Genomic DNA, 26730 nt, shown 5'->3' on the forward strand with positions numbered 1-26730 from the left:
TTGGAATCTTAGCCACCCTAAAATAAAGCAAAATGGTCAAGCTTGAAGAACTCGAAGATGAGCACTTCATCAACAAGCCAGATACGACCAAGGACGGCGCTCTGCTGGCAGACGACGATGAAGATTACACTGACACTGGTGAGGAAATATACCCCCTTGCGCCGCTTTTCACATGCTTTTTGCCCTGCTATGCCATCGCTATATCTGGTCCCTCTCCGTCGAGGACCAATGATCAATTCACCCTTTCGACGATTTTCTTCCAGCTCACTCGCAACCCACAGCAACAAAATCGACGTTCAGGATCTAATTTTTTCATCTAATCCAGACTCCGAAATCTCCGACGACGACGCCGTCGAGGCTCCCCTAGACGAGTCAATCATTGACCGTCTCTCCGCGCTCCGCGATATCGTGCCCCCGAAAACCCGCGCCCGCCTGGTTTCTGCCACCCAGACCGTATTTTCCGCAGCTAACGCCTCCATCACCTTCGGTGGTAAGAGCCTGTGGGTCGTCGCGACCAGCATTTTACTCTTGGGGATCCCCTATGCGCTTGCGCTGGGCGAGGAGCAGCAGTACATGGAGGAGGAGCGACAGAGGGGGATAATGGAACAGGGAACGCAAGGAATCATCCAGGGCGGCCAGCAACCCGGACAAGGGGACGCGAAGCCGGCCTTGTAATATCAATCTCGAAAGAGAATCCGGATGGGGAGGATGGGATTGGATGGAATGGCGTCAACTCCTGCTGCGATTTTCTTGGGGCAAAGGCCCGGGCAGCACCCAGGCTCTCCTGCCTCTTCTTGTGAGTTGCAAATCAGGCAGATTTGCATTGTCAACCCGGAACTCCGTTTGCGAAGAGTGTGCCACTCTCTCGCCTGCGTCTTGCCACCGAGGGTACGTCTTTGAAGGCACCGTTCTGAGTCAAAGATGAAGGACGGGAAGTCCATTCGATGAGTGGAGGAAGACAAAAGTCGAGCCCCCCCAGAAACAAAGTCACGAATACAATCTTGTATCTTGTACAATACTACATGGCTGCGCAGGCCGGGCAGCGAAAGAGGTGTGGTGGTGGAGGATGGAAAATCACCCGCATCAGACCAAGGACAACAAGTTAGTCGGCTTCGAAGGAGTCTTATTCTTGTTGTTGTCGTTGTGATATATACCTCTTTGGTGAAAATACACCAACCAACCAACCGGCCGGCCAGCCAGCCAGCCTCTCTGCCTCTCTGCCTGTTATGCCGTGGTCCTTTTTTTAAAATCCCAACTACTATTTCACCACTTCACCATGTACACGTACTTCCCAAGCAAAGACTAGAACGACGTCTCTAACCACCTTCTCTCCATCCCTCTTTTCGTCTCTTCTGCGTTATTTCTCATGAAATTGCTGCATTTAATGGCATCTTCATATAAATGATGAGATGAAATACCTAGGTACTCACGACACGAGTCACAAGTCTCGAGTATGAGATACGTAGGTAGAGAAGAGAAGAGGGAAGATGTAGAGAATCGGTCTCGTCTGCGTCTGTATGTTTGTGTATGTTGCTACAGCTCTAAGCCACTTGTTATGTTGTCTATTTTGCAGCCCAACTAACGAATAGGCAGAGTGATTTCCATCCAAATCATGTCCAAGCAGCTCTCGGTCGCAGCTCCGAGATAGAAAATCAATGCATGCCCTCACTTCTCGTTCACGAGACATCCAGAGACGAGTTAAGGTGTCAGAGGTGTGCTCAAGGATGCTTGATATCCCGATATTCCGCCAGCATTCTCGCGTGCGTTCATGTGCCCGTGCATCCCCATTGGATTTCTCTTTTATATCCAGCCTCTTACTCCTGCTCTGAATCCGATTCCAAGGCCTTCGTCAGCCGATACTTGTCATTATTCCATTCCCTGACCAGTCCACCCGTCGTCACTCGGATCGCCCCTACTCTTCCCTTCGACCTCCCACCTCGCTTTTCAAAGTCCTCCATCCCCAACCTCGCGTCGTTGAGATCATTTTCAAATTCACGCCAGAAGTCTGCAATTACACCCGTTTCCTGCATGCTGTCCACAATTTTCTCTGCTTCCTTTTCGCGCTTCCTTTTATTCCTCTGTTCGCGCGAGACGATGGCGTCCGCTGAGAGAACACCTTGTGCTTTGAGATAGGTCATCAGGGATTCGTTGAGACGATATTTCCAGTGCGTGAGTTTGTGTCCCATTTCGGCATTGGCAGCGCAAAAACGACCCAAGTAAAAGCGTGTTTGCTGAGCAGAGATGGCATGGCCATTTTCGTCGTAGGTGGTGGTATTATTCGCGTCATGTTCGTCGCCCTCATCCTCGTCCTCATCCTCATTATCGACAGGTTCAAGTGTTTTCTTATAGTATGGTGCGCCGGAGAAGACGAACTCATAGCGAGCAGGGTTGTTGGTACGGTTACAAGCATCGCAGGTTCGCATGTGCTCGTCATCTTCGCCTGGCAATGCTACGACTTCCATAGTCGGCCTTGCCAGTATGGCTCGTTTGAAGTCGGTACCCCATGCTGCCGAGATAAGTCTGCTTCCTGCTTGAGCTTTGACTTGGTCGTCCAGCCGATCAAAGGCGAGGTTATACACTGGATCATCGCGGTTGAACGCTGGCGCGATTTTGTTCTTGACCATCCACTCGATAATGTGAGGGAAGAGTTCTCTCGGTTTGGCCGAGGCAAATGACGTGAATTGTAGTGGCATATCCGAATGTGGTCGGCCGAGTCTCCCTTTTGAATCGTCAACAACAAAATCGTCGTCCTCCTCCTCTTGTCGGTCTTCGTCATCGTCTACCTGGTCCACATCACTCGCCGGATCCGAAGACTGGTCGCTGGACACGTTGAGATGTGGCTGGCCGATAAAGTTGATGTCAACGCCTTCCAATCCTTCGTCTGATTCTTCGTCGGAGTCGCGGACACGTGGGATTTTTTCGCCTGCACGCCGTCTCTTCAGGAGCTGTAAATGCTCTCGAGCCCTATCGCGTTGAGTTGTGACTGGACCTCCTCTGGTTCGCGCCCTTGGCTCAATTGCTTCCTGAACTGAATCCTGTAGGTCGTGCAGATCTTCCTCGAGTTCATCCTGTTCTTCCCTAGCTCGACGCCTAGATGCTTTGGAAGACCTGTGCTTCAGCTTCAATCTTCGCGATTTTGTGGGTGGTTGTACCCTAGTTCTATCGTTTTCATCCTCAGAAGAGAGAAATTCCACTTCTTCATCATCCACCACGAAGTCATCGCCCCTGCCTTTTTTCCGCTTCGGCGTCGATCTCGCGAGGCTCTTCTGGTCTATCACGAAAGGGTCTTCATCGTCATTGACGATGAAGGGATCTTCTTTATCTAGTCTTGCTTTCCTCCGCGTTGTCGGCTTGGATGTCATGACAGGATCGTCATCGTCACTCGTCTCCGGAGATCCAATATCAGAAAAGGTAGAGCGATAGGCTGGGGATGAGATATCCGCGAACGGAACAGAGCGAGAACTCCCAGGGCGACTCAACTGCCGACTTGACTGTCCTCCTGATGGTGATGGCCTGCGACGTAATCTTCCTGACCTCCTCCGTGGAGAGGAGGAACTAGGTAACTGCGAGTCCTCATGTTCACCTGGGGAGGAGTCAGGATTTAACCGCTTCGACTTCCTCGCCGAAGGTAGAATGATTGTTTGCGTAGGCGGGAGGGTAGAGGACGATTTGCGCTTCTTTTGAGCGGGAGAGATCAAGTCATCTTCGTCCGTGCCGTCGGATAGATCGATTTGTAAAACTCGGTGGACTGTGGGCGACGAGGGAAATAAGGTCTGATGCAGTTCTTCAGATCGTTCTGGAAGCGGTCAGTTGTATCAAAGGTGTACCAAACTTGACCATACCATGACTTTGGAGATGCGAATCCGCAAGAACCTCCAGAGTTGGTGGATACGAAGGTTCGGGGTAGGGCTCGTCCGATCGGCGAGGGAGAGTATTTGATCGCTTATATGCTGTTCCAGCTCGTAGATCTGAGACACGTGGACTGGGACTCCCTGGTCCAGGAGGTGAGGAAGACAGAGACGAGAACTGTAGCCTGGTCTGTCGCTTTTGATCGCGGAATGGGCGCTTTGGACCGTTCAGTCCAGAGGCCCTGGTCGCCATGGTTGGAATGGAAGGGCAGCCGCTCTCAAACTCGACCAATTAACAATAACATAAGATGCTGAACGGAGAGACCTGAGCTATCCCAATATGGCATATAAAGGAATAAATCATAAAGTGAGCCTTATAGATAATCTGTATGAGTTTGCGCGCACAGTCTGGCGGGCTTGAACAGGCGGGGAAGCGTGCGTTGGAGAAGAAAGCGCGTCACCACGTGATGCTTCGCCAAAATGTGGCTGGTGGCCGATTTAGGTACTTTGGTAATGAGCAACGATCCATCCTAGCCACATCAGCGGAGCAAGTACTTGGCAGTGGATACGATTGGTGGGAAGCTGTTCCAAAGCCTTGCGCAATATGGACTTGACTAGAGCCTTCTAAACGTCATATTTTGTGGAGAGCAAACGACGATTTTCCCGTCTTTCGATCAGGGCTTGACCTTGCGACGAACGATGCCTCGTTTGATCGTGATCGGCCTTTGTGGTGGACCAGCAATGACGAAAATGTCCAGAATTCCAGGGCTAGAGAAAAAAAACCAACATCGAATACACCGAACTTGACTGACGGCAACCGCATCAGTAGTGGCAACATTGAAGTCGAGCTCTCTAGCTCAGCGTCCCCCATTGCCTCTGGTCTGATTGATATCTGTAAAGGGCTGATATTGCTACGTAGATCCATTCATTGCACAGTGAACCCGGGATGAAGATCCGAACGGCCAGCAAGAGGAGGACCAATTCACTCCAAAAGTCTATACCTGTCTCTAGGGCTACAGTAGGATCTCTACAAGTGGCTGGCAACCCGGACTCGCTGCCATAGTCGTAATGGACTTCATTAATGTTTTGTTGGCTGCCAGACTAACGTACAATATCATCAGTAGTGCGTATGTCCAAGGTGGCAGGTGATGTCATGATGGTTCTTTTGGGTTTCGCTGGAGCTCGCGATCAATATCCGCCTCGCCGCTTCATCGTTCAGCTCTGGCTTTGTCCAGCCTCGATCTCCACACTGTTTCCACCCAAAAAAGATGCTCAACCACTCTGTTTCTGTCTTGTTCCGCTCAGATCAAGCCACAGCTTTGTCGATCCCTCCTCGATCGCGGCTAGACTATGGCCCAGAAGCTCCCCCAACCTTGGAACGAAGCCAGGTCGTGTTGCGCGTGCCTCCTTGATCGAGTGACGCCCTGTGCCACCAACTTGGCTGTGAGGTAATACACAACGCACACCCCTCCCCATCTCTCACTCATAACTACATCACTTCCTCTGTCTGACCTGGTCTGCTAATAGTTCTTCTCAGACCACTTCTCCTCCATACTTGATTTCGTATTCACCACTCCGCAGATTCTAAAACTGCTTGCAAACCTACAGAACCTGAACTGCGATTGAACAAGGGCTCGACCCATATCTCTTCTCTGTTTTCATACTTTTGTGATACCCCTTTTGCACCGTTGTCGCTTTGACGGGTAATTGAACACCACTATGGCCTCCGTTAATCGGCCGACGAACAACGCCGTCAAGGAGAAGGACATCAACCAGAAACTCCAACTATACGGCATCTACCAAGCTTTTGCCAATGGCAAAGTGCCTTCCAACAAGCAGATCGATGTGGCCCTGAACAGTGCACTCGAATCCAAGGCCCTCTCCTCACCTTCGCCAAAACTCTCTGAGGAGGGCCGCAAGCTGGTTGGGGATTTGAAAGAAGTCATTCGCCAGGCCAAATACCTGCTGCTGTCCAAGAACGATGGAAATCTCCTTCAAGAATTCATCTGGGACACACAACACCTCGACGGCAGCAACGCCAACCTTCCCAATGCCCCAACGGACAAGGCGACTGCTCAACAGCACGGCGATGAAGCTCTGGAAGGTCTCAAGACCCTCGGCAGACTCATTTTGTCGAACGGTCAATTCCGCAAATTGCTCAATGACGCTGTTATTCTGATGCGGGATGTGGCTGGCGATGCTGCTCAGAATGTCGCCAGCCGCGTGAATCCTTCCGAAGACCAGCTGAACCAAATCGACCATCCCGCGGAAGACAACACTTGGCATGACGTTCCTGATCTGTCCAGAGAGAATCTGAAGAGCCAGGCGCGTGACGCTTACAACCAAAACAAGCCTTTCAGCAGAGAGGAAGCCAAGGACGCCGCCCAACAGGGGCTGGACACCGCTCAACAGCATCCTACCCAGGATAACCAAGAAGCCGGACGTGTAGGGCTGCAGAACGCGACTGAGACCCTGAGAGACCGTGCGCAGCAGAATATTCCCGATGAGCGTCAGGAAGATGTCAAGAAGGCCAAAGAAGCCACATCCCAACATACCAAGAATTACCTCAATAAGAAGGTGCCCCAAGAGCGCCGGGACCAAGCTATCTGGCGTCTTAAGAAGATGGTGGTGGAAATCCAGGGTCATTCTGACTGTAAGTTGTTGTCACGTTGTGCGACCAAGAACATTCAACTAACCATCTGATAGATCGTCAAGCCATCGACACGCTGCTCTCTCTTGCCGAGACATACAGAGGCCACGCCAACAACTTACAGTCGCAATCGACTGGGACTATTAAAGGTGCTCATGAAGATGATCGCTTGAAGAGTGCCGAAGCTAACTTGAAGGTTCGTACAGCCGCTTACCGTGACAACAAGCATGCGCTGATCAAATTGAAGACGTTGATTGAACGCTTCGCCAACTACACAAGCACTGATGACTTCTTTGATGCCTTGAACAACATCTATCGAGATGCCGATCGCGACCCAGAACTCAAGGACTGGTTCAAGGCCGTGGACAGATACATCCGCAAATGCCTGCAAGAACAAGGATACATCCTCCAAGACGAAGCTACCGATGAGTACAATCGGCTCCGCGAAAAAGGTCGCTTCCTTCTCCGCGATCGCTACCGAAACCACACCGACCGCATTCTCGATGAGATTAAATTCCTCGGCGATCAGTTCGACCAGGATCCGCAGAACAAGGCCTTTGGCGATGCTGTCCAGAAACTCTTCCTCGACCTGGGTAACGATGAGAATGGCAAAGCGACATTTAAGCCGCATTTGATCAAAGATCTCACTGAGGTCATTATCCCAGAAATCTTTGAAAATACCCGCTATATTCCAATTCCCCGAATTGAAGTATCGGACCCCATGATCGACGCTGTGGTTGAGAATCTCGTGATTGAGAGTGATAACCTGTTCCCCAACATCTTCGAGTTCGGTAGTGACAATTACTTCCGCATGGGTCGCAAGGGAGTGTCCAACAAGAAGGAGAACAAGGTCACAATCGCGGGTTCCGGCATCCAAATGGATCTACAGGACGTTGCATACTACATCAAAAAGAAGCAAGGGTTCCCATCCATCACCGACAAGGGTGTCATGGACATCTTCCTCGGTGGCGAAGGCTTCAGCTTCAAGATTTCTGCGCGAAACGCCAATGCCAAAGATCGCAGCCACTTTGTTGCCGTGGACAAGGTTGACGTTACAATCAAGAATCTGAACGTGAAGGTCAAGCAATCCAACCATAAGTTGCTGTTCAAGATTGCCAAGCCATTGCTCCTGAAGACAATGAAACCAGTGATTCAGAAGGTGTTGGAGAAACAGATCAAGGACACATTCATCAAAGCAGATGCTTTCGCTTACCGTGTCCATCAAGACGTACAGCGCGGCAAGCAAGCAGCTCTGGAGGATCCTGAGAATGCTCCGAATATCTGGCAATCTTACTGGAACTCTTACCAGAAGATGTTGACGGAAAAGAAGGAGAAGGCTAAGGAGGTTGCGTCCAAGACCAACGTCAATGTGGCTATGACGAAGCAAGACTCCATTTTCAAGCATATTAGCTTGCCAGGAGGAGTGTCAACCAAGGCAACAGAGTACAAGGAACTTGCTGCCAAGGGCGATCGTTGGGAATCTCCAGTCTTCAGCATTGGCCACGCGAAGGAGTCAACTGACCTTCCCAAATCGAAGTCTGTCTCACGCAAGCCACACAGTACAGCATCTGGTACTATCCGTGGCGGTAACCACCCCAACGACGATAATTTGTCGTCTGTCACTGGTACTACTGCCACCAGCAACGTTGCGGGAACTGCTCCGGCGGGAACTGCAGGGTTCAGCAATCAAGTTGAACGTGCTTTCGACACAAACAAGGAGATCACCAATGGCGGAGTTAATATTGGCGGCAATGTGACAAACGGCAGCGCCAACAAAACTTATTACGATGGTGTTACTTCCCAATAGGGCTGTTGAGGAAATGGCCTTTGATGTTTCTGATTCGGCTGCTTGCATTGATACCCTTCCAAGAGTTTTGCTGGTGGTGTACACAGAATGGTAATGGAGATAAACGCCCTGTCGATTGGTTTTACGAATTGCTTTACGTCGACACAATGCAATTCTGCAACAAGAAGGTTTCCAGCACCTGTGGATATGGATTAGTAGGTCGATAGTCGATAGCGACAGGATTAGCAAAAAAAATATCCGTTAAATTACAATGCATATTGCCTTTTTGACGAAGAGTGCCTGGTATCAACGTGAAAGCGAAAATATACACGTGATGACGACATGCGTTGGTGGTGACGCGTGACGCGTTCGCTAATCATTTCGGGATTAATTGGACTTTGCCCTGCCTAAATGCAAGTCCAGGTTGCTAAACGCCACACAGTTGATCACCTGCGCATCCCGGGTTCAGCGACGGGAGTCTTGGAGCCTTTTGTTGCTTAATTCTCCTCGTACAATAGTTTTGTTTGCTGATTAAAGCACGATTTGTTTTCCTAGACAGCAACCTGCATGTTCGACTGTGCTTGTTTCGGCCATGCCCGCTCGGAAACCCACATTACCTCAGTATCCCAGGCCGGTTTCACCTGTTTCTGCCGAAGACATCCCAATCTGTGATGAAACAATCGTATATTATGATCCAGCGAATGATGCCCCGGGGGATGGAGAGCAGCGGGCTGCAAAACGGCGACGAATTGAGAGCCATGCAACAGCCTATCTCCGAGGCCAGCCTATATTCATTATGACGGCTCAACTCAGAGGGCCCTTTGACAGCGGGTGGAAGAATCCTTGGGCTGAAAAGACCATCGATAAAGCCAAGGAGGCTGTAGCAAGCCAGCAGAGGCTTACAAGTCTGGCACGAGTCACCAAGCCTGCGCACGGAAAGAAACAAGACCCCTCCGCCTCAAAGGCGGACTATTCCCCTCGGACCTTTGCAGAAACATCCAAACCTGCAACAGAGAAAACGAAGAATAAGCCTGCCGAGGGTGGTCGAAGTCCAGGGAGAAAGAGTAAACAAGGGGAAAATGGTGTTGGTCAACATCTTCAGGAGAATGACCTTCCTACCGAAAACAATAGAATTGAAGATTGGTTGAAGAGGAATGCAGCTTATCGGAGGCCAGAGAACAATGAGCAGTCCTTGCCACCTCCATCACCAAGCGAAGGCAAGGCACGGAGGAGGGAGAATCCAAGACCTAGCCTTAATCTTCCTGTCCCTACGGATGGCATCGTCAGGATTGCGGGTCACAAGGGTCTACTTTCTAGCAGCACATCGGCGTTGAGGCGCTCCGTGGACTTCAAGAGCAATCTTTCATCCCCTCTCAACGCAACGACGCCGCAACATCGTCCGCGAGCACGTAACTGCAACACTTCTCCAAGGCAAAAGTACCCTGAAACTCAACACCCGGCGGTCGAGCAAGCCGATGTGAGTGAGTTTAGGGCAGAATATGCTATCCTAAAATCCAAACAAAGAACAGAACATACGGCTTCATCCGTCACAAAACCATTCACTCGTCACGCTGGTGCTCAGGATGGTTCTCACGGCATAATTGATTCTGGCGGATTGGAACCTTCTCTCGGTTTACCGCCACCTACAAACACGACGGAGGAAAGATTGAAATCTGCAGGAGACGTGATTTCAAGAATCAACAGTACTGCTGGGACGGTTCCCGATGCACATGACACATCTCCAGCAAGTCCATTTGAGCCCGGCCCCCGGTCTTTGGCGAGAGAAAGAACGAAATCAAGCATATCGACAGATCTACCATCTGCTCAGGTGCCACCACTCCCTGTGTTCGCATCTTTGCCCTCGAATCTTTCCAGCCACAGCCAAGCGCCTCAAGAAGTTCTGGACCATCGTAGCCCACGAGCAATCGGGACAGAGGACCTTGGAAATGCAGCCGTCGCTGAAATATCCGCCGCTGAGGGTACGAATTCTGGTGCAGATGCCGGGCTTGATGCGGAAAGCATATCTGCAACAGAAAGACAGAAGCCGGTACCAGATGACCATCAACAATCCCCAATGGAGGTCGACGAGCTCGAGACGTCTCGTTTATTGACGGATCGTGTGTCAGATGTTCCGCTGTCTACAAAGAGAGATGGAAGAGGGAAACAAACCCCAAGCTCTCCTGGCATCACGAAACCCGGGCCTCCCAAAAGTCGGAGACGTCTTGCCTTCGCGACCGATGGCACACCATCCGGGTCATCTCGGGGGACCATAAAATCGGCATTGAAAGTTGCGAAACCCACAGTCATGATCCAAGACACAATGGCGTTTAACAAGACAGCTTCGCCGCACGGAGAAGAACACTGCCCTGCCACAAATGACTCGAGCTCCCCTAAATTCCTCCGGGCGTCGGCACCGAAGAGTATCCTCAAAGCGTCCCTACAGAGTTCGACGATCGCGCCAGTCCACTCCAATATCTCCAGCTCGTCATCGAACAAGCAGGATGCGCAACGACAACAACTGCTCGCACTGGTGGAGAACGATGATAACTTTGATCTAGATGCGGCTATAGACGAGCTGGGATCTTTCTTGAGTAGTTGGGCTGCAGAACGGGAAGCATTTCTCTCGGCACCGACCACCACCGCCCGGGGCTAACAAGTTGGGGGTTGTGGCGTATCATTGCGAAAATATGTTATGGGCGCTACGATGCGTGTTTATTCGTTTGTTCTTCTGCCACCCTCCCGTTGTGGCGGTTGTTTCGTCTTTGGGTGCCTTTTTGGTTTCCTCTTTGGAAAGCAAGGTGCAAGTCAGGATGAGCGAGCGTAGATGTATCGCTAGATGGACAAGCGCTTCTGATTCTCTTCTTTGGTAGTAGAAACGAGGGACTCTCTCCGCTGGGAGGCAGGGTTCTCTGAGCCAATGAATAGAAGAAACCATCTACCTGCCTAGCACGCGCTTAACTCGCCCTGAGCGTCAAGAGAGACCTGAATGACAATGACACTTCTGACCCTGACGCCAAGTCCTTAATACCTCTCTCTTCACGCAGGGGTCGATAGTCATTTCGTGGGTTGCGCCGATGCGGGAAAAGGAGCTGTAGGTAAGAGAAATACTCGGAATGGATGAATGGACGAATGAGTGAATGACTGGGAGAAGGGGCATAAATGAGTCTGGTTGGATGGACTTATCTCCAACTTTTGCTTTGTTTCAGCTACATCTAACAGAGAGAGGAAAAAAAAGGTGCGCTGAAAATGGAACTAGCTCTGGCCAGCATCGCATCGCATATCTTCCGCTTTGGATGGTTACAACTCTTACACTTCTGAATAGAATCACTCATGGTACGTAGAGCCTCACAAATCCCTGCACGGTCCGTCGACAGGTGACACAGTTGCCGAAATTATTCAAGGCCAGACTAACGCGGCAATCCTCACAGACACAGAGACACCGACATGGCCACGCGATAATGGCTCGAGGGGCGTTCTGGCAGACGACACATGGCGGTCCGAATTGTCTGTCTTCCTCGGCGGTGCCTGGATCTGACTTTCCATTTTTCGACGTCGCCGGGGGCGGTGCATGTTTCTGTCGACGGCTGAGGATTAGTGATTCGAGGACCTCTGCTTCCTCCACAGAGGTAAGCGGCCGAGGACCCGAAGTTTGCGGTTCTTTGTACAATGAAACCGCGGGGACCCTGGGATCTGGTCTGCGTCCCGCAAGCAGGATTCGAGCCCGTTCAGCTTCGGTCTCGCGACGGTAGCGTGAACGAGTCATGACACCAGGAGAGTCGGAGGCCACAGTGGCAAGATGTGAGGCAAGAATCCGTGCCTCTTCCCGAGATTCCCTGTCTGGTGGATTCAACAGTCTGGCCAGCGTCGCCGGATCCAGAGGTGAATCGGTAAAGGCTGGTGTTGACTCTCTGCTTTGGACGCCTGAGAATGACCATGACGGTCCTGTATGTGACTGAGTTGGAGTTCGCACTCCTTCGGGTTCAGACTCCCAGGCATCTTCGTCGGCGTCACTGTTGTAGACGCTGGCTTCGGTAGACATCGAAATGACACTGGTGATATCGTCGTTATCATCTGCATTCGATGGCTCATAGTCTCCGCTGTCGTCTTTTGTTCCAAACCAACCACCCGACGTCCACCACTCATACAGCTTTGTGTCTAGTAGTTCATCGACCCTCTCTTCGGGAAATTCCGTCATTAGCCGTCTCTTCACCTCGGGCTCAATATCAACTTCATCACTGCTCGCTATCGTGAGCTTCCCGTCTTTTGTTAGAATCCAAAAGTCGAGTGTGCCCTCGTTGTTCGGTCCGCTTGGCCTCGTGTTCATCTCTTTCAGAGATCGACCAACAATTCGGCGAAGCCAGCGAGGTCTTGCCGTGATGCCGATCGTGTCCAGTAAGACACCCATCCCAAAACCAATATACCCAGCTGTAAGAAACATGATCCCACGGAGATATATCATAATCAGATAAAAACGGGTGGTTCTCTGTACTGCGCCGACGCCGCCAGCGCGAGGAGTAGGGTAGACAAACGAATCCTTGGCTTCGTTGTCCTTTTTGTCGAATTTCCTTTCCTTGGAGTAGCCCGACTCCCAAACGCCGCCCTTGTCGGCGGCTCCAGGGCTTGACGGAGGGAGGCCGTATTCTTCCAAAATTTGGAACTGTGGACTGTTTGGGAAGGCATTTTGAAAAGCTCCCATCTCACGCATAGCGGAGTCAAATTCATCTAGCCTGTCCTCTTCCAACCATGTGAATTGGCGGACCTCGACTGCTCTGCCCTCATTCAGGAAAACTGCTTCTGATGCCGCTGTGAGCGCAGCAAATCCGGTGCGGAGGAGTGAGGTATAAAAGTCCTCATGCCATCGAATATCAATCCCTCGAGTCTGGACTGCAACCTGTAAGTTGTCGTGTGCTATCATAAAACGTTCTTTGAGGGTGGTTGGCCGTGGAATCTGTGGATTAGTGCCCAGGGAAATTGCCGTCAAGGTGAGAGCAACCAAATATATGAGCAGACAGACCGCAATACCAGCTAGGATGACCATATGAGGAAGAAATCCTATGATCGCCACAGTTGGAAAGTGTAGAAGGCTGCTGACAGGACGGTTGTCTCCATTATCGCCGCTCCGAACCATGACACTAGTTGTGCAGAATCCCCAGACAAACGCCGCCATGAAAGCCATTGCCCATATTCCAGTATTGACGAGTCTCCATTGGCGTTGTTTACCAAGAACAGCAATGACGTGAGACGAAAGCGAGTTGCAACACGAGAGCAATGTGATCAAGAGGACTTCTACCGGGACATTGACACGATCAAGCAGATGCGGACCCGTCAGGGCAGACGTAGCATCCGCAAGAGCTAATATTGTACCTGATGCGGGAATCGTAGGCTGTGAATCGAGACTGGGAGACGTGGTGTTTCCTTTGCTGGCCGCAGATCTCGTTGACCCGTAATAGCCTAGACCTAGTGTGTGGGCGATCATCGTCTCAGCCTCGGCGAATGCTAGGGAATGCTCGAACACGGACATCCCGACCTCTGCCATAGTGGGTATCTGTTGTAGAGAGCATGATAAGTTTTCAACAACATGGGACAAGCTCAAACGGAGGAAGGATGGCCAAAGAAGCGAGAAGGAGCCAAAAGGTGCGCGAACGTCGGGACTCGGCCGGCTCATTCCCACTGCGGCACAAGCTTGAGCATCTGTTGACGGGAATAGTAGTGTAGATGTGAGGGTATGCAGCGGGCCACCGTCTGTTGACCAATCCAAGAGGCTGTATTTGTTGTTATCGCCGTGTCGATATAGCGAGTAGTCTGGTGAGGTTTGACATCGAATGGCCTGCAGAAGATGATGGATTTGGGTGATCAATAGCAGAATAGGTACGATCCGTAGAGCAAGCCTCCTCGTCCAAGTGAGTTGTATTCGTTGCCTTGATGCCCCGTAAACGCTGATACGGTTAAGAATCAGGGCCTGCGCAAGTCAGCAGACGTCTTTGTTGTCTCCGACACACTCGCTCTTACCACCGCGAAACATATAAAGGCCCATCTTGAACTGAGGTAGTGCAACATGCCCCAGTAAGACTTGAAGCCCGTTGCTTGGAAGACCTCGGCAAAGAAGGTCGACCAACTCTCTGCGGCCGCATCTCCCACGGCCTGAGCCAAGCCCGGTTGGACTGCTGCGTCTGCCATGGCTTGGGCGCCAGCAGCGCCAGCAGCGGTCGCTGTCCCAGCTCTTGCCAGACTACTGATACCGAGTCCTTCTAAAATAAACCGGTTCCATACGTGGAGGAGGGCTCGATCGATCTGAGAGGCAACGCGGAGAGGGAAGCGGAACAACGGGTTTTTGGCGAGGGGGAGAGACAAGGAGGATGTCACATCTGCTGCCACCGTTCTGAGGTTGGTCAAATTTAGGAGTGCAGGTGAAGCCGAAGTGATGGGCCCTTGGGTGACTGCAGATACTGCCTGTGCTGCTGTTGATTCGACCGAGACCATGGTGTCGATATGACTCCCCGCTCATGCGCGCGGGAGATGATGGTTTCAAGTCATTGGAAGGGAGCAAATCAGCCCGTTACAATCGCGACAACGGTGTCCAGGTGTAAAGCAAAGCAAAAGAATGTCTGGAGCCCACGACCGAAGTGTATTTGTAACGGGTAACTTTGTGTCGAAGTGGTCGGTTCAACGCATGGCCGAAAATCGGTTGACCAAGCGCGCCAGGTTTAGATCTCGGCTGCTAAGGATGCATGGCGTCAACCGCAGCCTCGCAAACTGTTGGGGGTTGCGGGGGTGGCCGCGCCTCGCAATAAATCTCAGCCTGATGTCACTCCTACATACGGATATTCAGCTTTCCTTCAGGCATACTTAACACCCTAAGGTATATACATTGAAATTGAACATATTCTCTCGCAATCGACCATAGGATCAGGAGATCAGGGCTTCCCGTTCGCTCAGCCGTACTTAAGCCTGATACCGGCTAGTCAGTACCACAGTGGGTGACCAGGTGGGAATCCTAGCTGTTGATTGTTTTTGCTTCACCAATAAAATATTCTCTTTCCTTCGTTTCTGTCGCGTCCTTTAGAGATGGTGCAGTAGTTGGATTGAAGTCGACACGATACTTTCTTCGTGGGTGACAGCAAAAGATGCCCGTGTACTTCACCCTAGCCTGCCTCAGCTAATACAACCTGCTTTCTCAACATCTCTATTTCCTTCTTTGCACCTCATCTCATTTTGTCCCGAGACAGTCACAGTTCAAATGCCTCGAGGAAGGCCACGAAATGTGGTGCCACCTTGCCCTCACTGTGGAAAGCAATTCCAGCGCCGCGAGCACTTTCTGCGGCATGAGCGCACACGTAGGACGACTGTTGCCAGAGAATACAAGAACAATCCTGACAGTGGGTAGATACGCGTGAGAGGCCCTTCGCCTGCCAATGCGGCCAGACCTTTACCAGACAGTGAGCTGGTGTTTGAACTCCTATACAAGCCATGCGCTTAACCTATTTTCAGAGATCTACTCTCCCGGCATTTCAGGCTATCCCATTTCCAACTCCGAGATGTAGTGCCAGTCGAGGAGAGCAAGGAAGACCTTCACGAACTGAGCGACTTCGATGGCAATCGGACGACGACCGACGACCCTGACCTCTTCTTTGATCCCCAGCTCTTCATGCAAGATATGCTTCCACCCACCCTATTCGACAGTGACACGAATGTGCCTTTCACCTTCGTTTCGGCACGGAGTCAACCTCCCGGCCCAACCGACTTTCCTCATTTCAGCTCCCATCTGCCAGACTTGGACGGCGCGGAACGCCAACAGAGCACTGATGAGGATCATGGTGGAGCTTTCACAGATCACACGCGTATCCTGCCCTGGTCTTTCTCCGAGTCGGCCTACGAAGGATTCTGTCTCGAAGTCGAGTCCTACTCGGCAGTTCTTCCTCATGACTGGCGATTACCATCACGAAATTCCTTGAGCCGCAATCTGGAATCGTACTTCCGCTGTGCCCAAGAAAGTCTCCCTTTCCTTCATTCGGCAACTTTCTCTGTCGCAAAGTCTGACATCGAGTTACTGCTAGCTGCAGCCGCCACGGGGGCCCTCAATCGGTTTGAAACGTCTTGCTCCTCTAGCTTGTACCATATGTCGAAAGCGATCCTGTTAGAAAATCTCGGCCGGCATGAATTGGAGTCATCCAGTGACATTCTGTCATCGCAGAATCAGCCAGCTCCGCAGCGGAGAAACGGACTAGGGAAGATCCAAACGCTTATTCTCCTTGTCGCCTACGCGTCATGGGCGCAAAAGGACATGTTGCCAGACGCAATTTTCCTGGGACAACGATTAAGCACGCTGGTGATACAATTTGGAATCACAGATACCTTGGAATCAACATACGTGGATGGTTCATTGATGAGCGTCACTGCAAAGGAACAGGCCTGGTGTAAGTGGGTGGCTGCGGAGGAACGGAGGAGGACCTTGTTCTCTGCTTACGTCCTTCACAACCTGCAGCATTTTGCCTACGACGTCCCTCTAGAGCTAAAATCCGGTGACATATGTCTTGCCCTGCCCAGCTGTGAGGAATCGTGGAAAGCCAGCAGTCCATCGCAGTGGCTCCGGAGCAATTTCCACGGTCGACGTGGGCTCCAAGCAACACTTATGTCGCTTCTCCATGGCCGCGTATACCCCGTGTCTTCGTTCGCCAACTATGTACTCATTCACTCCCTGCTTCAGGAATTCACGCTTCTCAATGGTGACGGGATCAGGCGTCCTCTTGACCCAGGGACGGCGAACACGCTTGAGACCGCCTTACGGACGTGGCAGTTGTCCTGGGAGCGCACCTACGAGTCCACGCTCGATCCTCTGTCGGAGAAAGGGCCCTTGGGTCTGAATGCAACGGCCCTGCTTCGGTGGGCCTATATTCGACTAAGCTCTAACATGGCGCCGTGCCGGATCCTCTGGTCCCGAGAAGTCAACGACCTTGTGCTTGAAAGGAGTTGTCTGGACAGGTCATCTCGCCTGGATCGAGCCATTCTTCATGCAGCACACGCTTTGAGTATACCGGTTCGATTGGGCCTCGAGTTGATATCCCACATCCGATTACCATTCCGGAGCATCGAGTACTCGCTGAGCAGCCTCGAATGTGCCCTGTTGCTGAGGGATTGGCTTGCCATGATCGCGACGATCACTAAATCCTGTGGGCCGGACGCACTACGCAAAACGGAGCGTAAGCTCTTGGACATCATTAGCGGAATCATCAAGGAGACTTCTCTGGCAGAGACGCTGGATGTACCGGAAGACGAATCATCGCGCTATCAGCGCATGGCAACAACGACGCTGAGGCTCTGGGCTCAAGTTTTTCAAGGTGTCCATGTTCTTGAGATTGACACGGTCATTGGCTCTGGCCTCCGACTTCTCGTACAAACTCCTTAGTTCAGGGTTATGCAAACTTTGCCAGTATGCTGACCAGAGGCAACATATTGCAACGCCGCAACGATGTCGTCCCGATTGAATGCAAACGTCCTGCCCACTGGCACGGTCAGATTCCGTTTACCAATGAACTGCACGGCTTCCTCGAGTTGCTGTTTGGACCCGGCCAGAATGCCATGGAGTACAACCCCCTTGGAAATGGCCAATAATGTCACATCGGGCACCTGGTCTTGTGGGATGCTGGCGAGAAAGCCGACCAAGGATATGATGCCGCCCATTGCCACGCACTCAATGCTCTGTCGGATTGTGCCAATCCCGCCATTCTCAATGACATGGTCTGCTCCCTCGCCATCGGTGATGCGCCGCACTTCCGCCGCCCAGTCTGGATGAGTCTTGTAGTTGATCGTGTGGTCGGCGCCGTATGTGGCTTTGACTTTTGCGAGCTTCTCATCACTGGAAGATGTGATGATTGTGGTTGCTCCCGCTGCTTTCGCAAAAACTAGAGCGGTTAAAGCCACTCCTCCAGTTCCTGCAATCTGTAAGGTGCTGGCTTTCTCTAGGGGTTCAAGACCTCATACCTTGAATGAGGACTGTCTGACCTGGCTTCAAGGGCAAGCAGCCATAGAAGCAGTTCCAGATTGTTGCTCCCGTCCCCACCGTGGCCGACCATTCAGTCAAGCTATGTGACGATTTGGGCAGCTTGATCACCTGATGTACGGGCAGGACAATATATTCCCTCAGGACGCCGTCTACGGTGCCTCCAAGTGTGTTTTGATGGTCCTTTACTGGACCATACAAGGTTGAAGAACTGATTGCAGCGATGACAGCGTCGCCCACTGAAATGTCGTGCACCTGCTTGCTGACCTGAAGAACCTCGCCCGCCATATCGGAGCACGGCACAACCTGATCCTTGACCGCGAGTGGGTATGTCTCATGGGCTATGGCAATGTCGCGGTAGTTGATGGAGACGCTGTGAATCTTGATGAGGACTTCATAGTCGCCAATGGTGGGGATAGGCTCTTTGAATGCTTGCAGCCTGTCAAAGCCTCTGCCGGACGTATACCGGAACACCGTCTGCTCTTGGGGAGACATAGTACGTCTGCTAGGATCAATGGTACTGCAATGAACAAAGATATATTGTCGAGCTCAGAAGGTTTGAGATCAAGTCTGAGGAGTCGTTCCCAAATACTGGAGGTTGAGCTGCCAGGTCCATTTATACCTATCATCTTCGCGTTGCTGCGTCCACCGACCGCAGCATTATCCTGTATAGAGGAGTGTTCAATATTCAATTTGTCATCTCGACGTGTTCCATATGTCCACCTTGAGCTTCTGCCATGCAATATTTGGGGTAGAAAATAGTGTTATATCGGAGTCAAGAGACAAGACACTTTATCCCCTGGTGCTGTGGTTGGTTGAATTTCTGCCCCTGGGGAGCAGAGTTCCGACTCCACAATTTCTACCCCAAGAGAAGTCGGTCTTGGGAGTGGTGTTTAAGGATATTTTCGCAACTGGTCCAGTTTGCGGGACTCTCGGAGGATGGAGGGTGATCTGCGCGGAAGTTCGACTTGTTCCTGGCCCAGTGAAAGACTGACAGGTTTGGTTATGCCCCATCTCTTCGGTGTATGGCCACTGTAGCTTGACGAGGACCTCCTTATTCGACTCTTCAATATCACTATTTTTCATCCCTCTGAATCTTGACGAATCTCAGCATTGCCGACTCCATAATAGGCCGTAGGTGATGTAATTCGTCTCTGAAGCTGGTACCTGCTGGCCAATGTTTCAGTCGCATGTACATCAGCTTGTGTGACAGTTGCAAACTGCAAATACCGGAGTTGACAGCGCTCGGGTCGCAGTCAACCGCCATCCATCTTATGATATTCGTGGTTGACCGCCACTTCGTCTCCTGTGCAAGGAACTGTACAAACCCCAAGATACATCGTATGGGAGAGCCGCTGCGAAGAAGCATGCTACAGTTGGCTCCGGTTGACTGATGTAAAGCTTGTTTGGTTCAAGCAATGACGAAGACAGTGACGACGCCATGATCGACGCTGTGACTTGGTGATCGACGCTCCACAATCGGGTTGGGCTTCTCAGGTTGGTACAAGTGGCACCGCCTATGTCGCAGTCGTTGGGTATGTCGCAGCATGTCTATTACCGACAACAGGGATGGGTGCCAATGCTATGTAGAGCTGTACTGGGTGTCAAAGGATGTGCAGGCCCTGGGCAGAGATTCCCGGGGTGCTGGAGTGAGGCTGTACAGGGTCAGTACGTGCCGCATCTTGAAACAGGGCAGACCAGCAGCGACCCGGAGTCACCTTTGATCTGTCGTACCTGAATCTCAACTGGCTCCTGGAACCTTGCATCCAAGGAAGATGTTCACCAAGCCAATGCGAAGGAATGCTGGGATGTCACAGTCCACCATGATGGGCTTTCCCTGTTTAATTTCCTCCCTCGAATGGCAACGGCAATGCGTCATCCTCTTCTGAGAAAACCATTGAACTGACTACAAATACTCCCAGCACATCTCCCACCTTCAGTTTTAGTTTCGAGTCTCTCAAAACCTCTCTCTATCTCTCTCTCCTGCAGCATTCACTATCCCTATTCGAAGCCACCCGCAAGACCACATAGCCCAACATGGCATCTCTCCTCCGGGTGCCTATCCGACGCAATCCTCACTACAAACGCAACGGACTCAAGTCCTATGTCTACCTTCTGAACAAATACCGCATCACTCCCACCATCACAGGTCCTTACTCTGCTGTCAAAGGCAAGAAGCTGCTCGTAAAGCAGAACGCCGATGGCACCCAAGGCGAAGTGTAAGTTATCACATCTCCCATGGTACTCACATACACTGACTAGTTTGGCAGCACGGCGACTGATCAACAGAATGATTCCCTGTACACCTGTCCTGTCAAGATTGGTACACCAGCTCAGACGCTGAACTTGGTGAGTGTTTGGAGAACACCCCAGACTTTGTCGCTGACGACCTCTATAGGACTTCGACTCAGGATCTTCCGACCTCTGGTGCTGGTCCACGGAGCTGCCTCAGAGCACACTGTCTGCAGGCAAAGGCCATGCAATCTTTGACCCCTCCAAGTCATCCACATTCAAGACCTCTCAAGGCTCCACCTGGCAAATTCAATATGGTGATCAGTCATCCGCATCTGGCAGTGTTGGAACGGACAACGTTGAGATTGGTAATATCACTGTCGAGAACCAAGCCATTGAGCTCGCCACCAAGTTGTCGTCTCAGTTCACCCAGGATGCTACCTCCGACGGCCTGCTGGGCCTCGCTTTCGGCTCCATCAACACCGTGCAGCCTTCCCCAGTCCAGACACCTGTTGAAAATATGATTGCTCAAGAAGATATCCCTCAGAATGCTGAGTTGTTTACCTGCTATCTGGGATCCATCAAGGACCAAAACGAGGACTCATTCTGTAACTATTGACTGCTGTTCTATATTGAAATTGGTTCTGACGTAATCTCAGACACGTTTGGCCAGATTGATCGATCGGTCATCCCGTCCGGATCTGATATCGGCTACACCCCTATCGACAACTCTCAGGGCTTCTGGATGTTCGACTCGACTTCTGCTCAAGTGAATGGAAAGACTATTCAGCTCTCCGGAAATAAGGCAATTGCGGACACAGGCACTACCCTTCTTCTCACCTCCGATGAAGTTTGCGAGGCAGTCTATAGTGCCATTCCTGGTGCCAAACAGGACAGCAGTCAGCAAGGCTGGGTGTTCCCTGCAAACACTTCCGAAAGCGATCTCCCGACTGTCACGTTCATGGTGGGCGATACTCCGATCACCATCGAGAAACAGCATCTCGGTTTTGCAGGGGTTTCTGACGGCAACATGGTGTACGGTGGTATTCAATCGCGCGGCGACCAGAATTTTGATATCTTTGGGGATACCTTCTTGCAGAACGTCTATGCGTGAGTCAAGGTTTCTTACACCTTGGTGAGCCAAGCTGACTGTGGATAGGGTCTTCGATGTCGGCAACACGAGATTCGGTGTGGTCCAACGTGCTGCCTCAGTATCTAACTCTGCGTCAAACCAACCCAAGGCGGAGTTGTGAGAAGTTCTTCTCGTCTCTTAGTAGGAGGACTGTTTCGAACAGGGAAAGTATTCATTGATGATAAAGTATGAAGCACACAGACTAGGTGGTGTTCTACAATCCATTTTTAGTGCCATACGAGCAAACACGAAGGGGCAGAGCAGGGGTTTCACTGGTAGACCTAAATCATACTATGCAATACAGTGTTTCCACTCCTTTTACTGAGCTTGAGACTCTCAAATACGCCACCAGAGCAATGAAACACTCTTTCAAAGAAGTTCCCTCCCTTTCCTGAGCCAGCATGTGAGAGTAGAATTTTCTCAAACCATGGCTCCTATAGTTGTATTTTGTTATATTGTATCGAACATTTTCTGACCTTGAAACCAAGTCTCGTGCACACTCGCCTGAAGTAAACTTTCTGATGTCCAGTCCGTGTCGAGCACGACAAAGTCCGCGCTCGACCCCTTTCTTAGACTGCCCGTCCACCCCTCTGCATGGCGGGAATATGCCGCTCCGGAGGTGGCGGCCCTCAGCGCCGCTGCCAGAGACACGGCGAACTGCGGGTTCGTTCTGTCGAGCGACTCTGGATCGAGGGCCGACTGGCGCGTGGTGGCGTTGTAGAGATTCGGGAGTGGCAGGTGCGCGGCGGTGGGGGCGTCGGTGCCAAAGGCCAAGGGCGCGCCGTAGTCGAGAAAGTCGCGATATGGAAAGGCGCGGCGGCACCGATGCGTGCCGAGGAGGGTTGGCCAGGCTTTGAATAGCGCCGGGTCCGAATGCACGGGCTGCACTGAGGCCGTGATTCCCAGGTCTCCCAGTCTCTTTGCGTCGCGCTCCGAGGCCAGCTCGAGATGTTCCATGCGGTGGCGGCGCGAGAAGGGCCGGTCGAGGTCCGCAAAGGCGTCGATGGTCTGCGTGATGGTCCTGTCGCCGATGGCGTGCACGGCACACTGCAGGCCCGCGGCGTTAGCCTGGCGGATGACTCTGGACATCTTGTCTGCCGGCCAGATGGGTTCGACGATGTGGTCCGATGGTGCCGGGGTGTACGGTTGGCTCAGCGCCGCCGTGCAGCTGTCGACGACACCGTCGCCGATCAACTTGATCCCGACAACACAGAAGTACGGCGACGTAGAGGGGTGGAATTTCCCATGCATTTCTATGGCCTTCTCGAGTCTGTCCTGGATCTCCTCGTCCGAGTCGCTGTACGGGATGAGCCAGTGCGCGGCCACGTGCAGTGGAAGTCCGTGGCGAGCGCGGTAGGTTTCCAGGGCGTCCCACGCGTCTTCGTCCATGGCCATGTCAATGACCCCAGTGTAGCCCGCCTGCGTGTAAGCAGCTACGGCTTGGTGCAGCGCCGTCTGCTTCTGTTCCGCCGTCAAAGTCTTGCCCATGAACGGCCACACGAGCGAAAACAACGCCCCTTCGTCCAACAAGCCCGACGGCCTACCCTGCGCGTCCCGGTGGATGGTGCCTCCTGGAGGATCCTTCGTCGCCGCATCCACTCCGAGCTCCTCCAGCGCGGCGGTGCTGCACCATGCTGAATGTAGATCCAGGGCCTCGACATAGATCGGGCGAGAGTCGAGGTCGTCCAGCATGCTGGCCAGCGCCTGTCCGGCCGTCGAAGCCTGGATCCAGCCTTTGCACAGGATGCGCGGCGCCGACGGCTGTGAGGCTGCGAAGGTGCGGATCTTCTGCCGGATCTCCTCAAGGGATTTGCACGACATGATATCGAGCTTGCCGAGCGACATCCCAAAGTGCAACATGTGGACGTGCCCATCGATGAAGCCCGGCGTCACGACACGGTTGGCGACGTCGACTTCTGTGACGCTGATGCCCCCACCGTCAGAAGCCAACATCGTCTGCGCGAGGATGCTCGTCTCTTCACCCTCGGGACCGACGTACTCGATCACCCCATCCCGAAACACCAGACATCCCGCCACGAGACCTTCGGAGTCGTCGGTGCTTGTGAACAGCCTGGCGTTCCTCACGATCGTCACAGCCATTTTTTGGAGCGAAATTCTTTTGAGGTGTTGGGGTGGCACGATGCTGTGAACCGACAGATCTATTTCCGTATACAATCATCGACCCCTGTTTCCTCGACGATTCAAGCCCTCAACTCCGATTTCCCTCTCTTTTTTATCCCATCTTCCCAAATTTCCCATCTTGCCTAAACTTCGAGTCGGAAGGGACATCCTGCGCAAATGACGAGCGGACTCCTCCGATCGACTCTCATACCGCGCCCCCGGGAACCGTTAATAGTGGAACTGTGTGACCGTACAAGCTGTTCCGGAGAGGTGGAGGTGGTGGCGACAACTACTAACTGCGGGACATCCCATGCGATTGAGACAGGAACAAAAAACTGCGCAAAGTGACGCTATTGGTGCCTGCTCTCTCCGTCAAAAGTTTCTTCAGCCTTGATTCGATTGAATAATGTTTGTGACTTTTGCCCACAAAGATATTCTAGAGTGCAAGTATGCTTTAATCTAATCTTCACTGAAACAGGGGTTGTAGCATACCTAGGTATAAGTTACGAAGGTACATAGGTGGAGGTGGTCGATCTATCTATCCGCGAGTCAACGATACTGTCCCCAATGAGTATTGCACGTGTGGTATGGAGTCCCTATCTTTCGGCGTTCTAGCATTCTCATATCCCCGGCAAGGGCTTGCTAAACCCTTTCTAGCGCAGACAATGTAGGTTTCTATGGATGATTACAGTCTGTTGTCGAAGAGCAAAGGCAGTTTCTCAGGACTGAAAGAAGGAAAAGGCGCACAGGCTTAAGGGATCCGAGATATAGTTTTTGTTCGTGTGCGTTGATTGCGGAAGGCTAGGTTGATACCTGGTGATAAGGGTTTGCGGAACGTGTTACAACTGGTTGGATTGTCACCTCTTTGCCCCTAGGATTCGCTTGATCTCGCTAACACCAGGTCAGTACATAAGGTTAAGCCGGAAACAACGGTGGCTGCGGAGTCCTCCGCATTGGACGCCTACAGTCAGAGCTGGTCGGTGTTGATCTCAGAAACAACCCAGCTCTTCAAGTCTTGTCCAGAACCCACCTCTTCTGGTGACCACTTGTAATCCTGCTGGATCATGAGCCAGCCGTCGGAACGGGTCAAGAACTATCGTGCGCCGCGGCGAAGGCCGGCACATTTGCGGACCAAAACTGGTTGTCTGACGTGTGAGTTTGATGCTGTCTTCTTGCGTGTTCTCGCTTGTCAAACTTGATGGTGGAAGGATTGCCGATTGATTGCTTGCGCAGGTCGTCAGAGGAAGAAAAAGTGCGATGAGCACCGGGGTGTGTGCCACAACTGCGCCAGAAGAAAGACTGACTGCGTCTGGCCTGCGAAGCTGAATTCGCAGCCCAACAAGCCAAGTCCCAGCGAGGTTCAATCTGATGCATCTTCAAACACTGGCCTTACCTCCGAGTCTGTCGATAATGACAATGATGGACTCCATATTGTTCCAAGCGAAGACCGGCAGTCATGTACCTCCATATCACTGTCGTCCAATCCACTCTCGCCAGCATCTACTATCCATGCCATCGATGACCTCGACAAAGCCAACCACGAACTTCCTCTAGTTGTGTTTCCCCAACTCAGGGCATTCACTTCCAGCAGCAAAATTTACAGTCCTCCTGTGTTCGATTACATGCGGATGGTCTTTGTCCCGCAGTTGGTTCGACCGGCGACGGATGGCCAATACATCAGAGATTTTACAAGCGGGAGTCTTCAAGTCGCAAACTACATTCCGGTCTTCATGGATGCGCTGTTAGCTTGCTCTGCTGCCGAGATTAAAGAGAATGACCCCTTCCATCGCAGGATAGCTGAATCCCATTATGTCAACGCCGTGCGCGGAATGCGAACTTACCTCGCCGAGGATGATTCTGCACTGGCCGAAATCATTGCTCTACGGACTGTCCTCATCCTATGTATATATGAGGTGGGTGCTCACATGCTATTCGAAACCCGAGATAGCTGATCATATTTGCAGAGAACTCGACTGTACCGCTCCGAAGGAGTGTCCACCCACATTTATGGTGCCGCTGCACTACTCAAGTCATGCTGGAAGCGAATGGAGGCATCGCGAAGCATACCAACCGCCTGGACTGCCACGCGCATCCTCACCCTGGAGGCTTTTATTTTCCACGCAGCCACGAGTATACCCTTCCAACATCCATCTCCTACGCCACCTGGTTTAGTCGATGAAGTCTTTGTGGATGCCCAGCTTATCCTGGAACAGCTCTGGCTGGAAAATACAATGAACTACTCCCTTTCTCCAGTTCTCGGCGCGCCTCCAATGTTGTTCTCGTACGTGCGACAAGTGGCATTGACGTATTCTCAATTTCGCTCCCGAAGATTCGACATCGGACGTTGTTATCGCCTGGAACAGGATCTCAGGCAATGGAGTGATATAAACATCCCCAACTCAGACACTGTCAAGGTGCTCGATTCCGCCGATTACCCAAATCAAGATCTGTCCTTGTCATTGCTCATCGATCCGAAAATTACCAATCAATCTTACTTTGGCCCGAAGCTCTACAGCTTTTCTGCAAGGCTCCTCCTGAGAAATATGATAGCGCAGTCTTTGGGCTTGCGAGACCAGCTTCTCTCGACACACCTGTCTGGCTTGCTCTCAATTATGATGCTTCTTGTCCGCCACATAGAACCGTCCGTGGATTATTTTGCAGAATACTATGCCTGGCCATTCTACTGTTTCGGCGTCTGTGTTGTCGACGAACAGGCCCGAGAATTACTAATGAGCAAGATCATGGGATTTTGGAAGACGACCAGAAATGGAACGATGCGACGCTTGGCAGATATCTTGAGAGAAGGCTGGGAGCACTCTGTCCGATGACACTCGCTGCTGACAAGCGACTCTCAAGCGATGGTTGGGAAACACGAGGCGATGGAACTCCTCGCATACACCCCACGAATATTCACCTGACCGGCCACCCCGACACATACAACGGCGGAGAAGGGGCGTAGGTTCC

General features: G+C 51.9%; 10 protein-coding genes and 1 non-coding gene across 11 annotated transcripts; 7 read left to right on the plus strand and 4 right to left on the minus strand.

The window, feature by feature from the left end:
- Positions 1–32: 32 nt before the first annotated feature.
- Positions 33–675, plus strand: Z517_01820 (uncharacterized protein; the record flags this gene model as incomplete). The annotated part of the gene is made up of 2 exons (XM_013434778.1): positions 33–138; positions 326–675. The coding sequence occupies 2 exons, from the start codon at positions 33–35 to the stop codon at positions 673–675; spliced, it is 456 nt and encodes a 151-aa protein (XP_013290232.1).
- Positions 676–1814: 1139 nt separating this feature from the next.
- Positions 1815–4101, minus strand: Z517_01821 (uncharacterized protein; the record flags this gene model as incomplete). Its single annotated transcript, XM_013434779.1, has 2 exons — positions 1815–3796; positions 3843–4101. The coding sequence occupies 2 exons, from the start codon at positions 4099–4101 to the stop codon at positions 1815–1817; spliced, it is 2241 nt and encodes a 746-aa protein (XP_013290233.1).
- A 1466-nt stretch (positions 4102–5567) lies between these two features.
- Positions 5568–8305, plus strand: Z517_01822 (uncharacterized protein; the record flags this gene model as incomplete). Its single annotated transcript, XM_013434780.1, has 2 exons — positions 5568–6501; positions 6555–8305. The coding sequence occupies 2 exons, from the start codon at positions 5568–5570 to the stop codon at positions 8303–8305; spliced, it is 2685 nt and encodes an 894-aa protein (XP_013290234.1).
- A 571-nt stretch (positions 8306–8876) lies between these two features.
- Positions 8877–10937, plus strand: Z517_01823 (uncharacterized protein; the record flags this gene model as incomplete). Its single annotated transcript, XM_013434781.1, has 1 exon — positions 8877–10937. One exon carries the CDS (start codon positions 8877–8879, stop codon positions 10935–10937), a length of 2061 nt encoding a protein of 686 aa, XP_013290235.1.
- A 675-nt stretch (positions 10938–11612) lies between these two features.
- Positions 11613–14764, minus strand: Z517_01824 (uncharacterized protein; the record flags this gene model as incomplete). The annotated part of the gene is made up of 2 exons (XM_013434782.1): positions 11613–14243; positions 14294–14764. The coding sequence occupies 2 exons, from the start codon at positions 14762–14764 to the stop codon at positions 11613–11615; spliced, it is 3102 nt and encodes a 1033-aa protein (XP_013290236.1).
- Positions 14765–15178: 414 nt separating this feature from the next.
- Positions 15179–15294, plus strand: Z517_01825. Its single transcript, XR_001230619.1, has one exon. It is a non-coding gene; the product is annotated as a 5S ribosomal RNA (ribosomal RNA).
- A 249-nt stretch (positions 15295–15543) lies between these two features.
- Z517_01826 (uncharacterized protein) lies at positions 15544–17687 on the plus strand (the record flags this gene model as incomplete). Its single annotated transcript, XM_013434783.1, has 2 exons — positions 15544–15674; positions 15773–17687. 2 exons carry the CDS (start codon positions 15544–15546, stop codon positions 17685–17687), a joined length of 2046 nt encoding a protein of 681 aa, XP_013290237.1.
- Positions 17688–17694: 7 nt separating this feature from the next.
- Z517_01827 (uncharacterized protein) lies at positions 17695–18776 on the minus strand (the record flags this gene model as incomplete). Its single annotated transcript, XM_013434784.1, has 3 exons — positions 17695–17716; positions 17775–18213; positions 18263–18776. The coding sequence occupies 3 exons, from the start codon at positions 18774–18776 to the stop codon at positions 17695–17697; spliced, it is 975 nt and encodes a 324-aa protein (XP_013290238.1).
- A 1542-nt stretch (positions 18777–20318) lies between these two features.
- Z517_01828 (uncharacterized protein) lies at positions 20319–21766 on the plus strand (the record flags this gene model as incomplete). The annotated part of the gene is made up of 5 exons (XM_013434785.1): positions 20319–20500; positions 20552–20630; positions 20680–21121; positions 21173–21623; positions 21673–21766. The coding sequence occupies 5 exons, from the start codon at positions 20319–20321 to the stop codon at positions 21764–21766; spliced, it is 1248 nt and encodes a 415-aa protein (XP_013290239.1).
- A 329-nt stretch (positions 21767–22095) lies between these two features.
- On the minus strand, positions 22096–23745 carry Z517_01829 (uncharacterized protein; the record flags this gene model as incomplete). Its single annotated transcript, XM_013434786.1, has 1 exon — positions 22096–23745. The coding sequence occupies one exon, from the start codon at positions 23743–23745 to the stop codon at positions 22096–22098; it is 1650 nt and encodes a 549-aa protein (XP_013290240.1).
- Positions 23746–24830: 1085 nt separating this feature from the next.
- On the plus strand, positions 24831–26594 carry Z517_01830 (uncharacterized protein; the record flags this gene model as incomplete). The annotated part of the gene is made up of 3 exons (XM_013434787.1): positions 24831–24918; positions 25000–25679; positions 25731–26594. The coding sequence occupies 3 exons, from the start codon at positions 24831–24833 to the stop codon at positions 26592–26594; spliced, it is 1632 nt and encodes a 543-aa protein (XP_013290241.1).
- Positions 26595–26730: the final 136 nt, after the last annotated feature.

Source organism: Fonsecaea pedrosoi, assembly GCF_000835455.1.
Source record: "Fonsecaea pedrosoi CBS 271.37 unplaced genomic scaffold supercont1.1, whole genome shotgun sequence".
In the NCBI taxonomy this organism is placed as follows: domain Eukaryota; kingdom Fungi; phylum Ascomycota; class Eurotiomycetes; order Chaetothyriales; family Herpotrichiellaceae; genus Fonsecaea; species Fonsecaea pedrosoi.